Source organism: Pholis gunnellus (assembly GCF_910591455.1).
Source record: "Pholis gunnellus genome assembly, chromosome: 5".
Taxonomy (NCBI): domain Eukaryota; kingdom Metazoa; phylum Chordata; class Actinopteri; order Perciformes; family Pholidae; genus Pholis; species Pholis gunnellus.
Genome location: NC_136531.1, coordinates 24,523,429 through 24,543,137, shown reverse-complemented (window position 1 = coordinate 24,543,137; position 19,709 = coordinate 24,523,429). Strand labels below are relative to the sequence as shown.

The window sequence follows — 19,709 nt, the reverse complement described above, 5'->3', positions numbered from 1 at the left end:
GATGCCACAAACCTCGACGATCAGCTTGTCCTCCATTTTTTTTGATTTAGCAACGGCAGGACTTCACTGATGACGTGGAGAGCAACTCAACGCTGATTGGCTATCGCGCTGGAGCGTCATGCGATTTTTTCGCAGAAGTTCAAATATTTCAACTTCTGCGTTTGGGGCGTTTCGGCGTTTTGACGCGTCAAACGCGGCGCGCTATCGCGCCATCGCGTTTGTACATAGACTTTGTATGTAATCCCGCCGCGTTCATCGCGTTCGTCGCGTTTGGTGTGAACGCACCCAGGTGGAAAGTTTAATAACGTAGTTCAGTTATTGCCTACATTTAATGAAGTACTGTGTTTACTGCAGTACTTCACTCTGATGTACTTTTACTGTATTATGTCCTTTGTTATGCCACTTAACACAACAGGGTGGCCAACTTTATAATTTAGTTTGGATTGAGAAAGGAAAATTGCCCTCAGTGTTTAGATGGTGATCCTAAACAGTTGAATATGTGAGCAAAACTCTAGTTTCCCTGTACAGTAATGTACAGGGAAACTACTTCATATTGTATGCAGTCACAGTCAGGAACATTTTGAGCAGCAAAGTATTTTTTTATTTACTTTTATTTGGTTTATAAAAATGTGAGAAAGATTGTTAAAATGCCAGTCTTCATTCTTTTTGGCCATTACTGGTGGCATTGTCAGCACATAACTTCCCCATGTGATCTTGATGGTGCTGGAACCAAATGATTGTAATGTATCATTAATATAAATTGCATCACAAATGCAATGTAAATAATTATGTAGTATCTAAAAAAGACCTGTGTGAACAGGTTCTATATTAATCACACAACAAACTTCTCTAACTGAAAGAAGGCAATAAGAAGTCACGACACAGCACACTCAAGTTGTATTTATCCCAGAGACTTCAGGCAGCCAGTATTCATGTTATCAAGGAAACATCTCGACCTCTTTTCTTTAATCATGTGAACTGAATTGATGTAGTGGATGGTTAAAAGGGTAAATACCGACAACTTCCTGCAGAGTTGCATCAAACATGTGTAATATAGGTATTTACAGTATGTTCATATATTTAGATAATTTACTAGTGTAGAAAAAAAAGGGCATCTCTTCAGTTCTAAATGAAAAACGGACCAATTCCAAGAGTATTTGGAAAACAGATTCCCCTTTCTTTGGGAAAGCAGAGGCACTAGGAAATGATCTAATTCTACTTCAAAGATCAGAGTCTGTTTTTAATTCAAATTATGTGAACAACAAAATGAGAGAACATGATAAGGACATCATTTCATCATCTAAAGCATGACTTATTAAACCATTAACTGATAAGTTAAGGCAACTAAAGAATTCGTCGCTGCCCGTTAGAACTGTGGAGATGACTTAAATAACTACTGACTGAATAAAAGCAGCTTTCTTTCCTCAGCAGACATTTTGACTCTTCATCGTAGGAAAATCACAAGTGGAAATAACATTGAAAGGATAGCTTCACAATTGTTCTTAAATCCCTCCTGTTCATACTGGACATTAAAAGATCCAAAGTAGGTCATTTTGAGCAAAACTGTATTGAGAAGTTTATCTGAAGCTAATATGATACTTCAGCGGTCTGAGTTCGACAAATCAAGTAGATGTCTTTCAAAGTTACATACTTTGAAGGACTGAATTCTGTCCTTTTTGTTGTCCTGGTCAGTGTTTCACTGTTGAGCTGCAGCGGAGAGATTGTAACGAAAAGAGGAGATTTTTGTTCTTTTGAAAGGAATCTACTTGATTTGTCGAACTCACGCTGCAGAAGTTTCAGATACACTTTGAAATACATTTTTGCACAAAATAACAACTGTGAATTACAGTATGCCCCCCATCCCTCACACAGACTGCATTAGGAGGGGATCTACGTACGGGACCAGTATGAACTGGAGGAATGATTACAGCAAGAAAACACTGTTCCAAAGCTCCAGCCCAATAGTCATGAAATGCAACTTGTTGGTTTGTGTACATGGACACGGAACATGGCTTTCGTGTTTCTTGAGATAAAATAATGACAATGGAAAGTCAATTAGGAGCCTTATTCGTGGTGGAGACACAAATTAAATGCATCCACGAGACTAAGCAACTGTCAGGGCAAGTGACGTACTTCACAATATCCAAAAAACGACTTTCAGCCAGAAGACCGGTGTTCAACACCACTTTGTGGTTTCACTGTCGTGGTTTTGTTGCCTAAACCAAACTGTATGTAGTTATTTTAAGCGTTGTTGAATGTTCACATGGACACCCGACTACTGCTTTAGAACAGAACCTCTCCCGGTCTATTCAAGAGTCCCAGTGAGGCCCCGACAGTGAGTCGGTGCGCACGACGCCAGGACCCTGAAACATTCAGCCTTCATTCATTTTATTATTTACATCTGTGCTTTTCCTACTGTGTCAAAATGTCTTCAGTAATAATAAAAAAGAAAGTCCGATGAACCCCTCAAAGCAGCACTGGCATCTCCAACTAAGGCCTGAGTCGGCAAAATGTCTGAGACATCCCGAAACGTCATGAATGCAAGCTTTGTGTACGGGTCCCTGCAGACGCCTCCGCCTCACACAAACCGCCGCTATCTCCTGGGTTTCCTCTGCTTGATGATGAACAGGTTCTCATCCGTCGGTTGTACATCTGCGCGGTCCTTCGCTTTTCGTCGATTTCTCTTGTTCTTCTTCCCCTTCTGCTGCTTCGACGTCGAGCCCTGCATCTCCCTGGTCACTGTCCAACAGAGACGGTCCGGGCTGCCCTCTCTGTGCGCTTCTGGTGGCGCTGAAGGAGCTTGCTTCCGCTTCCTCTTCCTCGCGCTCGTCCTCTTCTTCTGTACATCCTTGCCTTTGCCTCCACCTCTGGGAAAGTCCTCCGCTTCGTCCACGAAGACTTTAGCCGCTGGGAGAGGGTCTTTGGAGGTGGGAACCGGTCTCTTGGGTTTCCACGGTTTCACATTGCTTTCTTGTTGCTTGTGCTTATTGTTCTTTTTGGTTTTGGGCGCTGCGGCCCCGAAGACGTCGCTGTCCTTAAAAAAGACGTGGTTGGGTTTGTGGTTGTTGGGGCTCTGGCGAGGCGTGTGGTTCGGCTGGTGGTAGCTGTTGTGTTGGCCGACTTTCCGTTTCTTCTTTGGCGGTCCTGGAGTGAGAGAGGTTTGAGAGCTGGCCAGGAGAAAGCCGTTTTTCTTCAGTTCTGGGGGGAGACGGATGCAAAAACGCTTTCATTATTTATTTGGTCATGAAAAGTCAAGTTTGACAAAAAGCCGTGTGGATATTTAACCCGACTCTGGTCATGTTTACATCTCTGCATAAAGCTACATTAAACAATGCAAAATCATAACACCATAGCAGTGTGAACCATCAGCTCTGCTGTGCTGTGATTCAAGTAGAGGATCACCACCGTTAGCATTTACTCATCATGTACATCTGTTTGAGTGAACTCAACAGTTTAATGTTTCATTTTTTTTTTTTAAATAACTGTCAAGAAAATGTAATCTTTTGTCTTCCCACCCCATCAAACCTTTGTGTACGGTTTGACCCCGAATCAGTGGTGGAAAGTAATTAAGTACATTTACTCAAGTACTGTACTTGAGTAAAGATTTATGCCACTTCTACTCCACTACATTTCAGTTGGAACCTTTTTTTACTGCGCTACAGTACATACTGTGTAGCTAAAAAGGTACGATGCCGCTTATACACTGATCAGTATCAGTATTAACAATCTACCAAAGTCATAAATAATAACTAATAATAAATGAATAAAGTACTTTTTACTTTTGATACTTTAAAGTTCTCCTCGGGACACGTTCTTTAAGTATGTAAGAACACTCTGCTATGATAGATATTTTGCTTAACATGGTTTTCCCACATAAAAAGTTCATTCTGAAATTGTTCTCCAGGTTTGACTCAGATAAAAAGTCTGTTGTGCACCAGAATGGGCGACTGGCAGACGTATCACAATGGTAAACATAGATAGCATCTTTTGTTTGTTTATGCTGCTTGTTAGCTTGTAGTTGGCAGTGGCTGACACAGCGTTAGTGGTTGTAAAACATACAATAATATCTAGTGAGATGATCCAGGGTCCGGTTTACATCCAAAAACTGCACAACTCTACTGTGTTGGCTGTCAAAGCGTTTCACTTAGCTAATGACAACTCCCCCACTCTGCACTCACAGGTCCTCTCTGCGCTGGAGGTTTCAGGTTTCTTTGCAAGTCTTGCGGCTCAGACTTCTTCTTCTTCGACATGTGTTGCCATTTCTGGCGTATCAGACATCGGCTTTTGATTTTGTGACGTACCGAATCTAGCTAGACACTCCCCCGTTCAGTAGAGGAATGTGGCACTTCTCCAGCGACAGACTTTGTTACAGATACAAGTCAGCGTAGTCAAGGTCAAAAGAAAAACACATCTTGAGTGGGTACTTTTACTGAAGTACAACAAAGTGTTTTTATCTTGCAATGGAGTATTTTTACATTCATGTGTTGGTACTCTGACTTAAGCAAACTTCCACAACTGCCCCCTCACAAACCCTTCAGCTTTATATAGAGGCAGAAGGCCAGAGGTAAGAGAGGCGTCGTAATAAAGACGAGCAGAAGGAGCGTTTGTGTGACTCACCTTTAACCTTCACCACGATCCACTTCTCTCTGCTTCCAACGTCCTTCTTCGTGTCGTAGTGGTTGATGAACGGGGTGCTGGGATACGTCCCGTTGTACATCCTCTGCCATTTACACGCCTGAGGGAAAACACACAAATGCATGACGGATGTGTTTTATTGTATTAAAAACAATATGGGTCACAAAGTCAAACTGCAAAGGAGAGGCAGAGGTTAAGCTGTAATAGAATATCCCTACATTACACTACATTCATTCTGTAGTGTGTGATGTCATTGTGAACAATATCCATGAAGCTAACTTTATCTTTCTACTTAACTTTTTGCATATATATTAGGGCTGTGAAATGATTACAAATTTTAATCAAATTAATCACAGGTTTCTGTGGATTATTAATCATGATTAATCACATATTACCGATTTTTGTCATTATTGTGCGTCTTTGATGCTCGAGTCCCCCGTTGCCACTCGCAAAACTTCCCCTCGTCCTCAACAATATTAATCGGTCTACAGCTTTTTGCAATCCATTTGGCAACTGTGCTAGTCAACTTGTCACAGGCAGACTTAGTGAGGGAACTACGTTGTTCAGTGAGGGTGGTTTGGCGCATTCCACTTAAACTCCCCTCACCGACCAACGCATGCGTCGCGTGGAGATGGTACTTTAGGCTGGTAGTGCTACGGTGAAACCATAACGTCTTCCCGTTTACGTTTACGCCCCTTTTCCTAGAGGCGGGAATTGCCCCCTCTCTACGGCAACGCTGATGGGACATATCTTCAACACCAGAAAGGACAAACATGAGACAGTCTGTTACATTAGTTTGTTTGGATAGCAGCTAACGTCTGACTGCATTAGAGATGTTTTGATTGAGACCTGTATGCTTTTGCTTCGATTATTGTTGTGTCACCTTCGTGATCTTAATGTTTTGGATATATCCTTCCACTGCATATTGCAGTCCCTTTTGCCTTGATCCGGAGAATATCGCGGAGATATTACTCCAAAAAGTATCACTGACACTGACAGATATAGCGCTGGTCCCCGTCCTCGCCATGCTTTTGGGTTCACAGTCCTGGGAGTTTTGTCGACGTAGCAACAGTAACTAAGGGGCCGAACGGTCAATTGTGGGTATATTGGAAGCTCATTCTGCGCATACGTTAAATGCGTTAAAAAAAAATAACAAATTAATCCCGTAATTTAATCATAACGCGTTAACGCGTTATTTTTCACAGCTCTAATATATATATATGCATATATTTGGGCATATTTGCCTTTATGTTAATAGTGGATGGTAGACAGGACACTGGAATTATGGGGACCGTAATGAATCCCAACGCCACCAGGAAACAATGTCACCGATGATATGTTATTGTCGGAGTTAACACGTTTAAGTTATGCACGCTTGGTAGACATTCCCATGGGAAAATGAAATCAGGTGATAGAAAAAGATAGACGCCTGACAAAGGTTCATGAAAACATCTAACAAACTCAGTACCTACAGTGTGTGGGAATGGGAATTCCAAAAGATTTTCTCCACATTCGGCATAACGAGTCTCTAAAAGTTGAACCCAAATGAGCAAAACTGAGGAAACAGCTCATAGCTTGCAAGAATCGGGTGTGTGGTAAGATTCAAACTTCTGATTTGTAGTGCAACCCATTTAATGTGCCTGGAAATCACCCCGGGGCTTTATTTCATTCTTGAGATCTGTAAATACCTCCTCCTAAAAGCAGTCACATAAAAAAACAGGACAGAGTGAGCTACTCACGTGGCCGAAGTGTCCTCTCCGGGAGCAGTTGTAGCAGTAGACCTGTTGCGTCCGACCCCGGGCCTCGCGCTGCTGCCTCGTGGGAAGACCTGCCTTCGTCTAAGTGCAGACGCAGAGTGAAAAGGGGGCTCGTTACAGGAACATTCTTTTCTCTCTATAAAAAAAATTAAATAAATGTGGTGGTGTAATTCCCATGCTCTCTATTGATACGAGCTGCCGTGTATTGTGCGCTGAATATGGGTTCTGATGTAAACCGGTGATTACTGGGTCTGTAGTTAGAGGCCTGTAATGACCCCGTATGATAAGTAACCGTCTGTGTGTGTGTGTGTGTGTGTGTTGGACACAGGGTCCCGTCCCCTATGGGCCAGCGTTCTGAAAGCCTCCCATGCTCCAGTGCCCACAGCAAATATACACTGATAAAGAGAGAGAGAGGAGACACACACACACAGTGCATTTACTGCTAATGTCACTCTTACACACACACCTATGGTGCCCCCCCATCACTCTCTCAACCCTGATTCCAAATGATTTGCGTCGTTTCTTAAACATAGGTTAGCTAACTGTCCCCTCCTTTTCTTCTCCTCTCCCTCCTCCCTGCTCCCCCCCCTCTCTCTTCTCTCTCTCTTTTCCGCTTGAGTAGTTTTGCGATAGAAAGGATGAATGCTATTAGAGCATCGCGTCATTATCGGGTCAGGCCGGCCGGGCCCATCTCCATCACAAAGGCCAGGAGATCACAGGCCTCTTGCGAGCGTGCGTGTACACACACGCACACACGTACACACACACACACACGTACACACACACACACACACACACACACACACACACACATACACACACACACACACACACACACACACACGCACACGCACCCTAAGGAGATCACAGTTCCCGTCTCAAGCGCCCCTTTGCCACCCCTCCAACCCCCTGCCCCTCTTCCCATTCATCTTTCATGTAAATTGGCTGTAGGTCTCCCTCCGTCTCTTCCCTCCCTGACCTTGGGCTCACGTTATCTCCACGTACTCTGATCCAGCACAGACGGGATGAAAGCACCAGAGAGAGAGAGGAATGAAATCCCCTCCTACTCTCCCATCAACCTGTGATAGTTGTCTAAAAAAAAAAAAACCTGTGCGTGTGAAGAGTTGTCTGCCTCATACAATATTAATTAACTGAATAAACCTTCATCCCTCTCTCTCTCATTCCCCGCTCTCTGTTTCCATCCGGCGCTTCCTATCGGGGGGAGGGCATCTAAATTGCTAACAGGGCGAAGGGCCGGTGGGATCATATCGGTTCGGTGTCTTTGCGCTCTCTTTCTCAGGGGCTTTGGAGAAGAGTCCTCAAGAGTCTGGCTGCGCGGGGAAAGTCAATATGACTCGGGCGTATTTTCAGAAGGTTTTTTAAAAGATCATTTATGTTTGAGGCTTAGCTTCGACTCTCCTGGCACCAAGCTAAAGTTAGTTGGGTGCCTTTCTTCGTAAAAGCCAGAGGTAAGATTTTGGGATCAACGAAAAGCAAACAACAAATCCGATTCCACTGACTGTGGTTCACTCAGAATTACGATGGTAGTCGACAAGCATCTGTTTGAGTCATGCATCAGTTTTCCAAATGGAAAAAAATCTTAAATATCCCCCGACATCAGTTTCTCATTATATCTGAGAAGAGAAGCAGGCTCTGCAGTTGCAAAGTCATCCATTACAGTACTTTACTGTATATTTACAGCACTTGTATAAACAGCTGTTGACACCATTAAGGTGATTTAACGTTGTAGATCTGAGATCTGATCACTTTATCAATCACATTTACTATTGCTGGAGAGAACCCTGTGGTTTAGACTGTCACATGTCTTAAAGACGGATAATGCTTGAAACTAGGTCCTACAACGTTGTTATCCAACCACGTCTGAAGGCAAGTGGAAGTGTTTATAGCGGTTTCAAACGACCTTTAACGACTCTTAAATGAGCAGTGTGTAGGAATTTAGTGGCATCTAGTGGTGAGGTTGTGGATTGCCTTCGGGCAACGTTAAAAAAACAAACCCGCAAATGGCTCTTGCTAGAGAGCCAGAGTTTGGTTTGTCCGTTCCGGGCTACTGTAGAAGGACGGCGGTGCAACATGGCAAAGGAATTCGTTTCAGGAATGTTGCTTCCTCACCTCCACGCAGCCGTCCAATTGCTGCATGAAGCAGTTTTTTTGTCTGACATCTGAAAGGTGTGTATGTGTGCCTTTCTGTTCACCTACATTGCACTTTTAGGGCTACCGTCATGCTTTAAGTTTATGCATAATACCATCTCTATACGTCTAGTTTATTTCTTTTTATATGTTTTGTCTTTTGTCCACGCCAGATTAAATGACCTTTTCCTGTTTCTTTTCAGTGTATTCTTTTGTATTATGTGGATGCTGTTTATGACATTTAATCTCGTTAAATTAATCAGTTCTACATCTTTCCCGCTTTCCCCCAAAAAGTGGCTAACCTCTCCATTCATAAACTGGCTTGACAGACATGGGAGTCTGTATTAAAAACGTCTGTGTGTGTTAAACTAACGGGCCTCTAAGTGCAGAGACGGCATGAGAGAGTCTCATCCACTTCCTGCTGATATGACATGGAGAGCTTCTGGAGCTGTTCAGACACTTTGCCAGTCAGACAAAAAAAAAAGGGACTGAAGCTGGAAGAGGACCGACGGTTTAGGATGTGTCTGTGTGTGTGTGTGTGTGTGTGTGTGTGTAGGAGGGTGTTTAAGAAAGGTCCTAAGGGCTTCGCTGGGTGGACACAGACAACCAGCCATCCGTGGCCTCTCATGCATGCACACACACACACAGTTGCAGGACTCTGTCTAACACACACACACACACACACACACACACACACACACACACACACACACACACACACACACACACACACACAGTTGTCCCCGACGCATACGCTGTGTCTCTCTCTAAGCCCCGCTCTCCTCTGCCTCTCTTGCCTTAGCTGCTGGTGGCGAAGCCGTGATAATCCTTTGGCCGACACAAAGCTCAGACTGTTACCGACTACAATCTAAAGGAACACACACACACACACACAGTTATCGAACACAATCCGAGAAGCAAACAGGCTTGTGTGTGTGAGAGGAGAGAGGGGTCGGGATCTGAACAGTAACGATTCACATGTTTTGCATATGTTATTGCGGAGATGGGGTGAGGTTTGCATAAGTTACTGGAGCCGCGGGGGACCGACTCTGCGTGCTTTTATCATCGGAAACAGCCTCGCAACACAACACGACGACTGGGCTCATACCAAAACAAACACACCCTTGTGGTGCGTGAGTGTGTGTTTATGCAGCATGCCAGTATGTACACATTAGGTTAACAGGGCGGGGGGGGGGGGGGGGGGGGGGGGTTAATTAGACAGTTGTGAAATGGCTATAAGGTGAACATGTTTTCAAGGAGAATACAATAAATTACCTAGCATCCATTGATTCTTCAGGTACGATTTTTAACTGTGCAAATGTCCACAATTGTAAAGAATGTAATTAGAGTGTTTTGTTGCTCTCACTCTTGGACAGGAAGGAGAGACTCAATCGTTGTTTGGAGACCTGTTTAAGGTGGCGGTGTGTGGGGCTATGGAGGAGGAAGCCTACTCGGGGGGGGGGGGGGGGGGGGGGGGCGTCCTCCAAATAACCAGATGTGATTTCTGCCCCCTTTGTGTCTGCCAGTTCACAAAGACTCAGACCTGAAGCCCTAACCCGGCGCCCTTTTTTCGAGCACTCCTCCCGCTCTCTCACACACACACACACACACACACACACACACACACACACACACACACACACACACACACACACACACACACACACACACACACACACACACACACACACACACACACACACACACACACACACACACACACACACAGTAATTCCCTGAGGCTCTTCATATCTCCTCCCGTCAGTCAGCCGGTCTGAAGACAATCAGCGGGACTCCTGATTTTCTCTTTAGGAGAGAGAGGGAAAAAATGCTCCTGGAATGTCGCGATAATGTGATGCGGGGGGGACGGTGGGTTGCCACCTCTGGAGGAACCCCCCCCCTCCCCTTTTTTGGGAGGTAATCTGGTCAAACCGTGGACGGCAGAACAGAGGATACGAGCTAATCTATTCAGATCTAGGTCCAAGTCATTCAGTTTCTATTAGCTGCTGAGTTCAGAGGCTGCTTTGTGTTCATTCACTTTATATCCAGCAATTAGACAGAGACGACGCATACGTGTGGGAGAGACGGGGGTCCAGACTTGCTGTGTATAGATGGACTCTTATGCCCCGGTCGGGATGTTAAACCGTGATTTTACATCGCAGCCAACAAATCACACACAGACCCACACTTCCACACACATAAAAATCGACCCCATCCAGCTAAGCGGAAAGGCACAAAGACCAAGCAAAGCCTGCAAGACCTCTGATAACACTGCACCTGTGTGCGCATTTGTGTGTACATTCCTATGGTTTTGCATGTAGTCTATGTGAAGACACCTGTACCAAAAACTTCCAAAGGAAGCGTCTGTGGACATTTGTATGTTTCCTTTTCCTTTTCTCCCCTTTTGGTTTTTCTTTAACACTCTTACTTATTGTTTTCATTATTGCTGCAGTATGTTACTTTTCATTGTTATGCAATGCTCTGTTAGAGGACTGACACTTACTACTGTCATGATTGATTGATTGATTAGCGAAGTACAACCAAACGCTGAATAAAACATTTTTAGGGTCTGTTTGACTCTAAATGGACCATAATTTACTAAATGAACATCATGCTGTATTGAAGAAGACTTGAAACTAGAGATTGAGACCATAAACTCATGTTTACAATGTTTACTGAGGTAATAAATCAAGAGAGAAGTAGAGTCATTTTCTCATTGACTTCTATACAACCAGAGGAGTCGCCCCCTGATGGAAATTAGAGGGAATGCAAATTTAAGGCACTTTAGCACTGGATTCACTTCTCAGCTGCGGAGGCTGTCGCCTGTTACCATCTTGAAATGGTTTGTTTTGTCTGATAAACAGTTCAAAAACAAGATGTAAAACAGAGAAAAACAGAAAAGAATCCCATTTTAGAAGCTGATGCAAGCAAATGTTTAGCATTTTTGTTATTGTTATTAAAGTAGTTTAGTGATTAAAATGAATTGTTTCAGCTCTATTGTATTCGTTTGTTGTTTGAGTTGCAAGTTAAGAGTCCAAAAATACAGTGTACAAGTGTATGAATACCATTAAATGCCATGCTCTGCACTACTCTTCCTCACCTGCAGGACTTTCTCTCTTTCATGGCAACTGCTCGTTTTTAATAGATTGAAAACACAAAAAAAAGCCATGTCCTTTTACAAATGTCCCCTCCCCTGTGTCCTGTGCCGTCAGTGTCTCAGTCTGAGGGAGAATAAAGAAGCGAGAGCCTTTTGACGTGGCGGAGCTGAGAAGACCGGAGAGTCTGCATACTGTACAATGATGAGACAGCAAAAACAGCTCCCTGAATAGATGTGGATTTAAAGAGGTTTTTGAATTGAGCTCATTCTTGTAAGAAGAATGAGGAAATAAAAAAAGAAAAAGAGGTCAGCCAGACAGAGGGAAGGACAGATGAAGTGGAAGAAAGGTCGAAACCTTAAACCTGGGATTTCAAGTTCAGCAGAAAGAACAGAGGAGCTAAGAGCACTGTTAACTCATTGTTATTGGAATTATGGGTAATTTGTGAGGTTCAACTATTATGTGAGGCTTTGTCAGAAAAGTGTGGGTCTCAACACAGACGTACTGGTTTTTTGTTGCTATTATTATTATAATTGTATAATGACATATTAGTTTCATTTCCATTTATTTTATTCTCCATGGACTGGTTTCTATTTTAAGACCACCTGTGGTTGAAACGTTGTCCCGTCTATTTAGAAGGAACAAATATTTTGGGAATAATACGTTTTAAGTTGGTTTTTTTGTGCAATTAATTCAATTAAAATGAAACACAAATTTGACGTTGGGAGGAGAGAAGTTCTGCCCCAGAGCTTCCCGTCTTCACCGTGTGATCAGAGCGCAGTTCTCTATTTGACCACTGAGGGGCACTCTAACACAGCATGCTGACAAGGTCCTTCAACAACAGCCTCACCTGTGGCCGGCTGCCACTGTGAGACCGGATCAGGTCAGAAAAAAGGTGCACTCATAGCTACTGTCAAACCATTAAAACAGCTGTGAACAAATGCTCTAATTATTTCCATTAGAAGTCTGTAGAGAAAAAATATTCAGAAATGTGCTACTTTCTTTCTGTAGCTGGTCTTGTCCTGCAATTACAAGTCAACGATAAAACTTGATCACAAAGATCGTCTCTACAATGAAGTGAACATTTATCAACAAACTGTAATGACTAATATGTCTGTGATTGTTATATAATGTTTCCTGTTTGTATAATACACAAATACATTTGTCTAGGAGCAAAGATAAACTCTATTTCTCTATATTTCCATGTTATTACTACACAATGGTTGAAATAAATAATTGTCTCATTTAAAACTGCTTCAGTATTTTAAAAAAAATACAGTTTCCCTTCAAAAAATCTAAAACTACAATCTGGAAAACGTCACCGGCGCACTTCAGACAGAGTTCTGATACACGTGTTGTGTTGTTCCTTAAAATGGTCAAGTATTTACACTTTTAAATGCATAGATGAACAAATACGTATATAACCTATTACTGATATTACTCTGAACATCCAGGATGTATTTCAGCAAATAAATCAATGAATTGAGATTTCATTAAGGAACAACGGTGCTGCATCCTGCAGCCAAGCTCCAGGTGAATATCTGTCCCCTTAAAATGAAATAAAAACTCATAAAAAGTAAATATACAATAATATAATACATGTAGTGTTGGAGTGGGAGGAGTGTTTCTACTATCCATAATCTAATGATGGTCAGTTTTACACTATCGGATGAGTATGTTCAGGCTGCACTGACAACTATCTAGTGCAAGAAAAAGACATGAGCCATTCGAATGAGACTAAACATTCCAACATTTTAGCACATAATATGAGCTTTAATTTGAAATGGAAAAAAATCAAGAGGTTAAGAAAAGTCATTTATATTTGATTGTGTTCTAAAGACATGTAAATGTATTTCCTTTCCTGAAAAGAGGATTTTAAAAAGGGGCAAACGTCCTAACCTTGGGCGCTGACAAAGGCCCGTGTGAATCGAGCACACGGGAAAAAAAGAACCTCGTGGAGACAAAAAGGTATAAAACGTACTAAATGGAAAGAAGAAGAAGAAAAAAAAACACAGGGAGGTGAGAGAGGAGTTAAAACGGCTTCATTTCTATAGTGAACAAAAAAAGGTTACTAATTGTTTTCCACGAGCACCGCCACACACACACACACACACACACACACACACACACACACACACACACACACACACACACACACACACACACGCGCGCACCCCTTGGGGCGGAGGTACCAAAGATCAATAAACACGCGCGTACAGGTGTCACCACTGCTATCCAAAGAGCGGCAAATCAATGCTCACACATCTTATACCTGTACCAATCAGCTGCTGTGTGCTCACACTCACCCTGCTGTCTCCCTCTCCCTTTTTAATACACTCACCCCTCCTTGGCTCTCTCTCTCCTCCATTCCCTCTAAATCTCTTACGACACACCCCCCCCCCCCCCGTCTCTGGTCCTTACAGAGTAGTAGCACATTTCTATATGTATACCAATCGTGTTGAATCTAATGCCACAAGGCCTCTTCTCCCGCGCGGCAGATTGATGACTGATTTGGATTTGACCCACGTTCAGAGTTCTTAAAAATCAAAAGGAGGTAAATTCTCAGTTCTAACGTCCTCGACCGACGCTTCCCGCGGCGGCCACGGGGTGGCGCTCTGGTCTTGAGCCGGCCCAGCAGGGTCTCCTGACAACACTCAGGAGAGTGAAAAGTCACATTGACTTCAAGTGTGTCGTACGATCAGATGCACGCATTTATGCATGATCTCTACGCGCATTAATGCAGCCCGTGTGCGGACAGCAGGTCGCTCAACTTGAACCGCCCTGCCTGCCTTCGCTGACCGCTCTCCATCCATCCATTCACACCTCACCGTGCTCCTCCCATGTCTGCCCATTTCAAAGTGGCTCTCTTTGCCTTTTGATCATTGGTCAAGAATCTCTACAAAAAAACAAAAACACTGTTGAGTTCAAATACATTCAGTGGCATACTGTAAAAGACAGAACTGAGAAAAAAAAGAAAGAAAAAGAACCCGACAATTTTCAATTCTTTTGTTTTTTCGTCGAGCGGAGATGCCGATCGTTTGCTGAATTTGCTGCTTTTTTTCTCGGTTTTGTTTGATTGTTATTGGATAAATGTGGGATTTAGGAGTGTTTGTTGGACAACACAACCAATTTGAAGACGTCACCTTGGACATTAGGAACTGGGCATTTTTCACTCATTTCGGACATTTTAAAGGCAAAATGATTTGTTGCATTCCGTATTATTTTTGCATTCCTGTTATTGATCGGTTTAATGCACTCAACGTGACATCGCTTCCATTTTGAGAACAGAACGATTTTAAGCTTTCCAAAAACACAGACAATTCAAATAGTATTCAGTAATCACTCGCTGAGAGTCAAAGAGCCGCGGCTTCTCTCTACGGTCTCCATTTTGCACTGACAAATAAACAATCAGCAGCAATCCAACGCAGAAGAGGCATGATGGTTTTGGGCTCGTTGAAAGGCATTCTGGGAGATGAAGGAAAGCGCTAACAGCATAAGGCGATGAGGTTGGCTGACTGAAACACGTATCATGGAAACACATTTTCACCCACTAAACAAAAAAACAGCTAGAATGCATGAAGATCATGTTTTGGCGTCAACGATATTTTGATATTGGTGAGAAAGGTAAAAAAAATGCAAAGATGGAGGGAGGGCCCCCGCTGTGAAGCTGTGGGCAGAAGAAAAGGTCAAACCAGGGTGTCTGTAGGCGTCTGAGTGAAAGAGAAAGAGAGACTGAGGAAGAGCTGCTGGAATAAACCTCTTCCTCCAAGCAAATCTTTTCTTGTAAATATTACTCTACACTGTACTGTAAAAAATGTCTTCAAAACCATTACGTCACAGACAAGATGAAACTGTAGTGGATATTTCCCTCTCTCACTCTCTAAATATATATATAAATATTAGTAAGAAGTGTGTGTGTGTGGGGGGGTATTTGTGTGTGTCCATGTGTGTCAGTATCTTACTTTCTCAGTAAATACCCCGGGGCTTTGTGGTCTATACTGTGTGGTTTGGAGGAGTTTGTTAGTTGAGGGCCAGGTGCAGGCAGACAACACATACACTCAGGGAAGATAAACGGACCCGGCGTACGCGAACGCACGTGCACATACGCACACATACACACCAAACATGCATGCCCACACACGCACGCACGCACACGCACACGCACACGCACACGCACACACACACACACACTCTCTAAACATGCACGCACACACACACACACAAAGGATAAATGGACCCAGTAGCAGGGAGGTCTGACAGAATGCCTTTTCACACCTGGCTGAGCCCAGCGGAAGGTGACAGAGTCACATCTCCCAAAGCAAACACACACACACACACCTTCTCACATTGGGGAGTTCAGGGTCATAAGCAGCATCATGAATAAAATGAGGCTGTCTTAAACAGAAGGAGCCCTGTGTATGCATGCGCGTGTGTTTGTGTGTGTGTTTGTTTGTTTGTGTCTGTGCGAGCCCCTAAAGCCCCCCCCAGGCCGGTTTGGATCTGTAACGACCTTCTGTTCCCAGTGCTTAAATGGTTTAAATACTTCAATTAGACCTGGGTCACAATCCTCCACCCGTTAAAGCACGGCGTCACACGCAAACACACACGAACAAAAAAGAAGAAGTGGTTTCATGATCTCGTGAGGCCACTGGATAACTTTACCGGCGCTTCTTTCGTTGCCAGTCTTTTCCTCTCGTCTAAAACCTTGACAATAACACATATAGCATCCCACCAGTGTTAAACCTAACTCCCATCCTCTCTGCCAGCGTCTCCCCTGGAACTTCTCTGTCCCTTTTCCTCCTCCTCGTCCTCCCTCCCTCCTTACTCCTCCTCCTCCCTCTGTCTCTCCCGCCGTGCTACCCAGCGCTAACGATGCTGCCTTTTCATTAGACAGCCCCTGCTAATTAATCTCCATAGAGGAGAGTGACAGACCTCCCCCAACACACACACACACAGTGCACGCCAAGATATATGCAAACACACACTTCTTCTCCTCCTCTCTCACTCCCTCCCTCGTCCCGAGTGGCGTTGGCAGCCCATTTCATGCTTTATCACGTCTTTTAATTGACAAACAAGCTGCTCTTTTCTCTTAGGCTGAGGTCTATATCACCCCCTCGCTCAGATGCACGCACACACACACACACAAATGCATACATAAGGAGCCAAGGAAACTAGTTATCTGTTCAGAATTTGGATAAACGCACACACACACAAATGAGCAAAAAGCATCCCCGCTGACATATGGCCCATGTGACTGTCACACAGTTTTCGACTCTTTGACACATCGTTTGTGCTCTCTTACACACACACACACACACACACACACACACACACACACACACACACACATTAAAAGTGAAGCTAAAAAAAGTTAAAAAAGGTAAAGGCTCCCATCACTCAGGGCGCTTCCTTAATCTTATGAGATGTTTATTTCCACCATGGTTCACTCGGCTGCTACAGGGCAACGTGAATACCAATCGCAACTGAATTATTGATTTTGAGTGATCGTGTGGCACCTTTGCCTTTCACAAAGCTCATGGACAATACTTTCTTTCGGATAGCTTCTTTTTTTTTGTTAAACAGCCACACGCGTGAATACAAAGGATGTGGACATTGACTTTATCGACTCACGCTGTTATTTCCGTTTCTTTGTTTTTCTGTGCAAATGGACCATATTTTCTGTATTTAAACATTGAGTGAATTAATACAAAGTCTCCCTCGCAAATATCGTTGGACATCCTTTTTGTTTGAGGCACATTCTGTGAGATTTAAAATCTTTCTATTCTGATGAGACAGGTTCTGCATGAAAAAGATTTAGGAAGTGGAAGTGGGGCAGGGTGAGCTTGCTGCTGGCTTAGTCCCCCCCCCCCCACCATCTTGTTCTTTTACATTCCTCTGCTTTTAATTGGGACTCAGAACTACTACGTCCGCTGGGATATGGATAAATTTGACACAGGTTGTGTACAAACTCTACATACTGAAAACAAGTAAACTTTGACATAGCGAAGAGTAAACTTCACAGTGTGTTAAATGCATGTGCATCAGTTGCTGTGCATATATAATGAAATACTGATGGGGTAGCCTAATAGAGGGGTTCCATATTTATTAGATCTGCCCATGTTAGTGCATAACTAAAAAGATTTGACATATTAAAGTTACCAAACAATGAATATGTAATATATTTACTGTATATTGTTTTAAAACCTCTGCCACCCGTTACATCTCTGTCCACTATTAACGAGTGTCCAAATACTGAAATACAAGGCTTTTTTTTTGTTTTTTTACTTTCTCCAGGTTTGAGAGGAACCAGAAACGTTGCACCCTATCCTCTGACCAAGCCCCCTGATGAAAACATAAAGAAGTGTGAAAGCGCCCGGGTGAAAAGCGTGAACGGTGCTAGAGTGGAGTTTGCTGACGGTGCTGGTTTTGTGGTCGGATACTCACCGTGACGTGATACTGTCTCCAGATCTCCGGACAGGTCTGAGGAGAGAGAATAAAACACTTGATACGGTCGTCACACATACATGAAAGTACCAAGAACAGATATTTAAAAAAGAGGGGAATGAAAATGTCTAAAAGCAACCGGCAGCATGTTTGTGCAACTCTTAGTTGCATTGGATAATAAAGACGCGATAAATAAGAAACATGTAATGGCATTTGGGGAGATGCTGACAAACAGAGAGAGGGCCAAAGGCAAACTGAAAAGCAGGCCTTGGTGTCGTTTGTTTGCCACTAACCCTTTATCTAACAGATCTCTCTTCTGTGTGTCTCTCTCTAAAGTCAGTCAGTCACTCAGACCGTCAGTCAGTTGTTTTTGTCCCGCTGTGGCTAAAGCATTATCTCCGGGGCTTCGCCACGCTGTTCCTTAAGCATTCCGACATCCTTTCCCAACCGCCGCCGCTTCCCACTGGGAAATTGAAAATGCCGCAGTCGCCGCGGGCAACAAGATTTATTTACTTACACACCTACAGAGAGAGAGAGAGAGAGAGAGAGAGAGAGAGAGAGAGAGAGAGAGAGAGAGAGAGAGAGAGAGAGAGAGAGCGCGAGAGAGAGAGAGAGAGAGCGAGAGAGAGGATTTCATGCCTGTCCTGTGAGGGATGTTTAGTTTTCTCTTCCATACAATAAACAGGTTATTATCAAAAAATGTGCATGATGTGCAGATTCTTGTCAAATTAAAAAAGTGACCATTTGGCCAAAAGTGCCTGTTAAAATCCGTCTTTTTAAGCCCAGTAAAGAACGCTGGGCACTTCTATTCTGGCTTAATCTGAGCAGTTTGGATTTGAATACAGAGATGGGCAAATATGAATTTTGATAGCTGAATTCTCCTCCACCTCTCATCTAGCTTTCTTTTTCTTCAACAACCCCCCCCTCCCCTCCTACCACCACCACCACCACACCAACGCCAGCTTCCCTTCCGCTTGCTCTCTCCCTCCAGACCGCCGGGGTAGCGTGTTGTTGTCGAGGGCGACAGGCGAGGCGAGCGACACACTCGCGCTCCGTCAACCGTCTGTCTTTAATGAGAGACACAGAAAGGCCCAGGGGACAGAGACCTGACTCTCTTTTCTCTCTCAAACGCGCACACCAACACATACAGTATAATTTGTGTGAGAAAAAAAAGTTATGCGTTCCAAGAAAAGGGTAATTACGAGGACAAGCAACTTTACGCGTCTGTTTGCTGTTGAAAACGATATGCAAAAGAGGAGGAGAGGAAGAGCGAGATGAGCATGAAGATACAGAGGAAGAGGGGAGGAAAGAATGGGGGAGAGAGAGAGAGAGAGAGAGGGAGAAAAAGAGAAAATGTGCGGTGTGTGTCCTGGTCTCCCCTCTCCCTATGGTGTTCACCTGGTTACTCATCCATCACACAGAGCACAGTACATGACTGACTGGCAGAGAGAGAGCGAGAGAGAAAAAGAGGGGGGGGGAGAGAGTGAGGAGGGGAGACAGGCAAGCTCTTACATGCACACAGGGTTTTCCATTCTATGGCATTAGTGTAAATGGGCAAGGTAATGAACGTTGCGGTGGGATAATTGTCATTGATGGTCATTAGATTCACCCTTCACTGCTAACGCGCACA

The 19,709-nt window shown here is 43.7% G+C and overlaps 1 protein-coding gene across 1 annotated transcript in view; it reads right to left on the bottom strand.

Annotated features, from left to right (window-relative positions):
• Positions 1-707: 707 nt before the first annotated feature.
• The window catches only part of zcchc7 (zinc finger, CCHC domain containing 7), a gene marked incomplete at its 5' end in the record, with an annotated part of 19,950 nt that continues 948 nt past the window's right edge, over positions 708-19,709 (bottom strand). The window contains 5 exons of the mRNA XM_079158752.1: positions 708-3,198; positions 4,618-4,735; positions 6,375-6,473; positions 18,080-18,115; positions 19,016-19,146. Of these exons, the coding sequence (XP_079014878.1) occupies positions 2,594-3,198; positions 4,618-4,735; positions 6,375-6,473; positions 18,080-18,115; positions 19,016-19,146 (989 nt within the window). The 3' untranslated portion in view covers positions 708-2,593. The remainder of the gene's footprint in view (positions 3,199-4,617; positions 4,736-6,374; positions 6,474-18,079; positions 18,116-19,015; positions 19,147-19,709) is intronic.